Source organism: Arvicola amphibius, chromosome 13 (genome assembly GCF_903992535.2).
Source record: "Arvicola amphibius chromosome 13, mArvAmp1.2, whole genome shotgun sequence".
NCBI classification, from domain to species: domain Eukaryota; kingdom Metazoa; phylum Chordata; class Mammalia; order Rodentia; family Cricetidae; genus Arvicola; species Arvicola amphibius.
The window spans coordinates 56,179,054-56,186,902 of NC_052059.1; the positions used below are offsets into that span (position 1 = coordinate 56,179,054).

At 46.3% G+C, this 7,849-nt stretch overlaps 1 protein-coding gene across 1 annotated transcript; it reads right to left on the reverse strand.

Moving 5' to 3' along the window:
* Positions 1-700: 700 nt before the first annotated feature.
* Sap18 (Sin3A associated protein 18) lies at positions 701-7,355 on the reverse strand. Its single transcript, XM_038310081.1, has 4 exons — positions 7,197-7,355; positions 6,976-7,085; positions 3,294-3,416; positions 701-2,979 (listed from the first exon to the last, which is right to left on the reverse strand). Exons 1-4 carry the CDS (start codon positions 7,323-7,325, stop codon positions 2,826-2,828), a joined length of 516 nt encoding a protein of 171 aa, XP_038166009.1. The 5' UTR covers positions 7,326-7,355; the 3' UTR covers positions 701-2,825.
* Between the last annotated feature and the right edge of the window lie 494 nt (positions 7,356-7,849).

The window sequence follows — 7,849 nt, forward strand, 5'->3', positions numbered from 1 at the left end:
ACATGCAAGCAAAACATACATAAAAAATGTTGAGTAAATCTAATATTTAAAGAAACAGGAAGGGGGAGTGTTGTAGAGGTGGGAAGAGGCTGGCGATGCGGGAAGGAGTGTTTTAGGCAGAGCCTTCCATTTCTTCAGTGCTGCTGAGAATACAGAGGCTGAGGTTTGTATCTCTAAAACCTGGGATGCTCTCAGTTCTCACCTAGGGTATGTAGTCTGACACATCTACCTCCTCACCTTCAGCTCTTGACTACGGGTGAAAGCCTGGGGTCTAACTCAGTGTCAGTACTTGCCTAACATGAAGGACCTTGCATTTGAATCCTAGCACCACAAAAACGTGCACTGTGGTCCTTGGAGATGGACAAGCTCAACGCAATCTCCAGAACTGTACCACGTACTTTCAGCAATTATCTTTTTTGTGACATTCTTTTCCTCCTTACATTTTAAGGATCTGTCTCTTTATGTAAGTCACCTGTTGTCACTGCTGGAAAACTTCAGTGGAGCTAATCAGAAACAGCAAGAATTTTTTTTTTTTTTTTTTTTTTTTTTTTTTGCCAGTTTCTGATTACTATCTGAAAGTTCCCCTCGTTCAAATTATTTTAGTTGGGAACAACCAGACCTATAAGCCCAATAAGCAGGACAGTCGGGTGTTCAAGGTCATCCTGATCTACAGAGTTGCAGGACGACAGTGGAGACGCCATCTTAAAAACGGTTTTTATTTAATTTAGTTGCTGTACATGAAGTTTCCTTGGAAGTGGTGAAAAGCTGAACAGGGTTAGGACATCTCAGCAATCCACAGTGCAGAGCAGAGGGACAGGCGGTCCTTCCCCCTTTGGAAATGACTGACAGCTGTGTGCCAAGCTCTCGGTTGCCTGGCCATGCGTGCTGGATGGTGGCACACGCCTTTAATCGCAGCACTCGGGAGGCAGAGGCAGGCAGATCCATGAGTTCCAGGACAGCCAGGGCTTCTCAAACCGTTTTGAGAAACAAAGTATCACCACAGGACCTTTCCAGGTGAATTGCTAAAGTGACTGAGTGTTTGGTATTAAAAATGCTCTTTGTACTAGGTGTGGTCCCACATGCCTTTGACCCGGTATAGAAAGCAGACGCAGGTCATTTCTCCAAATTCTAGGCCAGTCTGGTCTATACAGTGAGGCCCTGCCTCAAAACCAAGGGCTAGAGAGAGAGCACTTGTAGCTTTTGCAGAGAACCCCTCTTGGTTCCTGGCATCCACATGCAGACTCACAAGCAGTTGTCCGTAATTGACAATACCCTCTGACCTCTGAAGGGACCATTCATACATGTGGTGCACATGTATGTAGGCAAACACCCATATACATGAAATAACAAAATTGTTAAGGTGCACTCTGGGCTAGTGAGACGGCTCGGTGGGTGAGGTGCCTGCTGCCCCGAGCGACCTCAGGACTCAAGGGTAGAAGCAGAGAACTAACTCCCAATGTTGTCCTAGTTCACACTCCCCTTCCCCCAGATAAATATCATTTTGATCTTAGGTTTTAGCTTACTGCCCCCTAGGAATTTCCTTATTTGGGGGAAAAAAGTCTGGGATTTTTAGGTTTCAGAGAATGGTTACCTGGTCAACATTAATCCCAATGGAATAAATACTTTGAGAAGTTTATTTCATTGCCAACCCTAGGAAATCATAGCCATCGGCAAGTGTTGGTGACAACAAACCCAACAGGCAGTCATTCTGCTCTCTTAACCACCTTGAAAGTGGAAACTACCATGAATTTTTAAGATTGGAGTTTCTAATTGTGTATGAATTCAATAAAGCAGGGTCAGTTATTCCAAATGCCTGCCTTGAACTCAAGCAGGCACAGCCTTACCCGTGGACGGAGTCAATCACTGCACCTCAGCTGTGGAGGTTTTGAGAGGTACCTGACACAGCTAAACTGTCCCACAAAAGATAGAAAGCAGTAGGACAAGCCCAGCTCTCCGTGTCAGTAACTCTCCCTCCTCACTTGCCCTTCATACACGTGCCAGCATGCACATCACACACCTTGTACTGAAACAAATGCCACCTAGTCCATGATTCACCTGCTCAGCCATCTCGGCTGCCCTGCAGGCACTAGGTTTCAGTTCTCCGGCACTTCACAAGACCCTCCTTCCTTTCTCCCTCCACTCTCTTGAAGGTAACTCACTGAAGCCTAGACCTAGTCATTTCCTCTCTCCACTACATGCATGCTTGATGCTGAGGTCAAGAGAAGGGCTCTCACCCTAGGAATGGAGTAAGAATGTGAGCCATCACGCAGATGCTGGGAATAGGACCTGGGTCCTCTGCAAGAGCAACAAGTTTTCTTAACCCAAGTCATCTCTCCAGCTCTCGTCACCTGCTTTATCCTGTCACCTAAGTGAGCCAAACTTTTCCAACACAAGATAGCTTCTTCAACTTGTCTTAGGCCTCTAGTCTAAGGCCCAAACATACTGCACCATTTTATACAAACTCCATGGCTTTCTTGTTCTGCCTCTTTAGGGCTTAAAATGCCCTCTGCCGCTTAGTAAAAATCCATGAGTTGAGTTTGCTCCCACGTCACCATTAACGTTCACAAGTGGGCTAATTGCACACATGTATTTCACAATAGTTTTACACAGAATGCTAAGAGCACTTTTCTTCGTATTTTACAGAAGGGTTTAAAACATACATTTTCTTTAATATACCAAAGTACATCCAACTCTAATTCCTAAATAAATGTGTTACAATTTGCTTAAAATTTAAAGGCTTAATGGCAAGGTTCAAGGGAGGAAAAGATTAAGTAAGTTTATTTTACAAACTGGCTGAAAAATAACTTCAAGAAAGTCAATAGAATTTAGTATGGTCTCATCCGTCCTGAAGGAGGTGCCCGATTTGGAGGAGTGATGGCTATGTCCAGATAATCCCCTATTTGGAACTTCTGTGATTGCAGGGTCATGGAGTCATCGGTGCCCTTCCTGCCAGACATGGTGCTGCCAATCTCCTTAACTCTGTTGGAAAGGAAGTCAACTGTCAATAGACTAGAAATGCATCAGCAAGCAGTACAGACTACAGAGAACAGGGAATGATCTATACATAACAAATTTCCAAAATGTAAGCACTTGAGCTCTGAATATAACTTATGGACACTTCCACTGGCACTAAAGAGATTATCCCAAAGTCAGGCATGGTGGCTTATGCCCGTTAATTCCAACACTGAAGCCTGAGACAGACTGATAACGTCCTCTTGACAGAAAGGTGGGGGTAGGGAGGAAATTCTTGCAAAGTCCAGAGATTACAGAAATTAAAGTAACAAGTCACCTACCGATATCCAGGTCTTTTAAGATCCATAAAAACAATTGCAAAATTGAAGTGTGTGCCCTTCTTTCTGGCTTCTGGGTAGACTTCCTTTACTAAACTAGTCAGTTCTTTCAGGGTTGCATCCATCCTAATTTTTTTGAAAAGATGATTAATGAACATTAGTATAACAAGGGCATAAAAACAGCACATAGTACCTTCTCAAGTCATACTCCAGGGCCCTGCACTATGATTTACTGCAAGACGGCTGGCACGGAAAAGGCAGTTTGCTACACAGTCCTGGCTACCTGTGTCAACCCAAGTGAAGGTCAGGAGAGAACCAATTCCACAGTTGTCCTCTGACCTCAAGCATTTCGTGCAATATGCACAAACACATTAAATAATAAATTAATTTGCCTCTGAATATGTCTTGTGTTGTCCTCGATGCTAAAAAACATCAATAAATTAATCTTGCTACAAGAGATTAAAGAGATTCCCACATAACTCTTCTGAGGCTACATAACATCTGGCTCAGTGATGTACTTACCTACAAGAAAAACCAAGTTATTCAACTACACAAACTGTCTAATTTCTAAGACAAATAATCTCTCATACATTACAGCCCCTAAAATTGGAATGCATCTTAGAATCAATGAGCAGGGACAGCATCTTCATAAGGCTATGCAGTTTCTCGTTCTCTCATAGAATCTTAATGACGGAGGCAGAAGATGGCTCAGCAGGTAAAGGTGCTTGCTGCCAAGCCTGATGACCTGAATTCGATAAAGGAACCCACATCATGGAAAGACAGATGTAACTCCCACAACCTGCCCTCTGACCTCCACACACGTACCACGACACTCCCATACACCACATATATACGCAAAGTGTAATGAAAATTTGCCAGTGAGAGGCTCAGTAGGTAAAGGCACTTGCTGCACAAGCCCGCTGTCCTGGGTTCAATCCCCAGAATTCTCAAGTGAAAGATATTCCACAAGTTGCCCTCAGACCTCTACAAATGCTGTAGTACTTGCACACTGCACAACACAAAATAATAAAAAATGATTTTTTTAAAGTCAAGGACATGAAACTTTGACAAACTATAGGCTCCTTTCTGCTAGTCTGATTAAAATAACCCACTCACTTAGCTGCCCCAGCTTGCCCTAATTAAGCCTTTCCATTCTAGTTCTTAAACACAGATGATCCGTTCCCCACCATGTTCAGCTGTGCTGAGTTCTGACAGCCAAGCAACCCACCACTGAGTTCCACCCTCAGCTCCAATCTATAAATGCTGGAGTGCCACCTGTTGTCACCTCTAGGGGAGGGTCTCCCTGCACACACAGTGCTATAGCACAGGATGCCAATGCCTGGCATCAAGCTAATAAGTGACTTGTAGGTGTCAGTCACCAAGAAAGACATTACTTGATTATTATAAATACTTTGCTCACAAAGAAACAAATTAAATCAGCAAAGGCTCCCCAAGCTGGCAGCCTTATCTCACTACAGACATGGCCCACCTGGTCCCTCCTCACTGGAACAGACAGCAGTGGTGGTCACACTCGCCCGCGTGCGCGCGCACACACTTAAACAGAATAAAGAAGTATACAAGCCCAGAACAGGGAATGATATTTCTAGAAAGATTGAAAGGTCTCCCCTATCTTTTCCCATGGGAATGTTCCAGACCAAAGGCCACTTTATGCATTGCAAGAATGCATACATATTGCTTTCTAGAATGCAATGAAATATAGTACAACTCTTACCCACCAAAAAAATAATCACTGTGGTCTCTCTGCACATTAAAATACAGAATTAAAGAGAGATTTTGAAAAACATGAGTATTCTACTTGCATATGTTATATGCACCATGTGTGTGCCTAATGTCTATGTGAGCCAGAGGAGTGCACTGGATGACCCTAGAGCTGGAGTTGGAGGCTGCTGTGAGCTCCCCAGCAAGGGTGCGGGAACTGAACTCTGGCCCTTGTGAGCACTATTATCCACTCAGCTCTCTCTTCAGAACCTAAAAGACCTTTTCCTTCTTTTTGAGACAGGGTTTCTCTGTGTAAGCGCCCTGGCTGTCCTGCTGTTCTAGAACTCACTGCTGTCCTGGTCAGTTGTAGACCAGGTTGGCCTCAAACTCAATTGGCCTGCCTCTGCCCCTCAAGTGCAGGGATTAAATAAAGGTGGGCACCACCACTGCCAGGGGTTGGGGAGCGGGGTGCTGAAGAGCTGGCTCAGCAGTTAAGAGCACCGATGCTTCTGCAAAGCCCTAGTTCCAATTCCCAGTACTAACAAGGCAGCTTACAACCCCCGTGTAACTCCAGGGATCCTACCCCCACTTCTACCCTTAGTGGGCACCAGGCATTCATGTGGTGCACGCAAATACACGCAGGTAACACCCACATACGTAAAAATTAAATTAAAAACTGAAAGATAGCATACTGAAACTATGACACAAAAATATATAGTTCATGCTGTGTACACTTCACATAGTCTTATTTTCTCAGAAGAGCTGTACACAGAAGACTAGTCAGAGGAGTTGTAAAACTTCAAGATGATAAGACACTCACTGTGACCTTATGTAATTTTGCAGTTGAATTTTACTTTTTCAGAATTCAAATTCTCTTCTGCACTTAACTCTGAAAATCGAAATTTTGCCTGCAGTGAACTTCAACGCTGGCATAAACTATGAGGTGAGATAACTGATTTTCTTTGTTTGGAGGTGACTTTCTAAAACTTAAAAAGGCTCTGTGAGTCTGAGTGGGCCTGAATTACCAGCCGAAAGTCGTAAGGATAAACTGAAGAATGCATACAGCTTCCAAGTAAAACACTGCATTCCTTTTTTGTTGACACCCATGTGGTTCTCGAACAATCCCTACAGAGAGGTGACCCTGAAAGGCCGCGCCCTGTGCAGAAAGGCAGTTCGTTACAAGCTCAGGGTGTAAGGAAAGTACTGACAAATTTGAAATCTTAGTCGTTGGGAAGACATGGAATTTTAATATTTGGAAAGTGGCTTACATTAAGCCATTACTGAATATTTCTTCAATCACTACCTTTTGTTTTTTGGGGTGTGCGTTTGAGATGGGGGTCTCTGTGTAGCCCTGGCTGTGGGCTTCCCCATGTAGACCAGGCTGGCCTCGAACACAGATCCCCCAGTAACAAGAAATTACTGTTTGCTTAACAGGTGCAGAGTTTCTAGTGTGTGAAAAGATTTTAAAAGTGGAGCACAGCTTTCAAAAGTTAAAGAGGCAAATTTCCCGTTACATTTTGCGACAACAAAAACATATTAAAATTAGCTTTTACTGCTTTCCAAAAGCCATTACGATGTTAACCCGACACAAAGCTCGTATGGTCCTAGCTGAGTGGTCAGCCGTCTCCACTGAACCACCAAACGTTTTCACACCGAGTGCCAGAGCAGAAAGGACTCGGGTTTGCTGGTGCGGCGATGCTAAGGCTTCTCAGTGTCAACGCTCTGAGAACAGCACGCAACACCCAACTCCCGATGCTCTCCCATCTCACCGTGGCATTTTAAACGACCTACGTGTTTCTGTACCCGGTAGCCATATGGCGGGAGCCGGGCCGGGCCGTCCGTTCCAACCTAACGTTTCCTCACCGCTCCCTAAAGCCTTCCGAGGCGGAGAAGCCCGCGTCCCCGCCGGGGGAGAGCTCGGTCCCCCAGGGCGCAGCCCGCCAGGCCCCAGTCCCGCGCGGCTCACCAGGTGTAGATCTGCAGCTCGCTCGAGGGCACGTTCCCGCGGGAGAACTCGTCCATTCGGTGGTGGCGGCCGTTGTTGGTGGTGAAGACCCGCAGCAGCAGCGGGCAGGTCTAGGGAGAAGTGGGGAGTCAGCCCCGGGCCGCGCCACTTGGCCTTCCCGCCCACCCGCCTGCAGGCCGCGCCCGCCCGCCTTTCCCCCCCAAGCGGCCCGCCGCCCGCACCTTCTCGCGGTCGATCGGCTTCTCGGGCTCCTTCTTAATCTCCTCCTGGGTAACGCGCGATTCTACCGCCATCTTCCTCCTTCGGCCCGGGAGACGCTCGCCCTGACCTCCGACCCCTGCAGCGAGCATGAGCTAGTCGTTTCTCGCGAGGAAAGGCGCGAGGTTTTATAGCGGGCGACTGGCAGGGCGGGGCGTCAGTCGGCGCAAGCGCACTTCCCTGTGAGTGTAGCCTGGGCGCGCCTGCGTGTTACCCCGAGGGGGGAGGGGGCGGTACACACGCATGCGCGGTGGTCTGCGCGCTGTCTCTAGGATAAAGTTGTGTCTTAGTTGTTTGCTTTACCGGTCTGTCCACAGCCCAAGTCAGCTTAACGTGGCATTTACATACGCAGTGATGAAAATGTGTAAAGAACACTAAAATCTTAAGAACATTCAGGTTATATGTTAAAAAATATGAGAAAGGTACTGACTGACATTAGTGATAAAAGGGGCGGGGACCCCTAAAGTAGACAGGTACTGCCCGGCCAGCAGAGAAATGCTTTTTCTGTAGGAGGTGGTGAAGGCGTCTGTACTGGGGAAGGGAATGAACTGGACTCTTCGTATGTCACACAAAATTCAAGTCAATCAGGCCCGGCAGTGGTGGGTCCGTGCCTTCA

What these genes read in the sequence shown, in the direction of transcription:
- Sap18 (XM_038310081.1), bottom strand. Translation starts at nt 7,325, where the DNA reads ATGCTCGCTGCAGGGGTCGGAGGTCAGGGCGAGCGTCTCCCGGGCCGA. An exon ending in GAGCTGCAGATCTACACCTG is followed by an intron (nt 3,417 to 6,975) that starts GTGAGCCGCGCG and finishes CAAAAAAATTAG; the next exon opens with GATGGATGCAACCCTGAAAG. An exon ending in CTTAAAAGACCTGGATATCG is followed by an intron (nt 2,980 to 3,293) that starts GTAGGTGACTTG and finishes CCTTTCCAACAG; the next exon opens with AGTTAAGGAGATTGGCAGCA.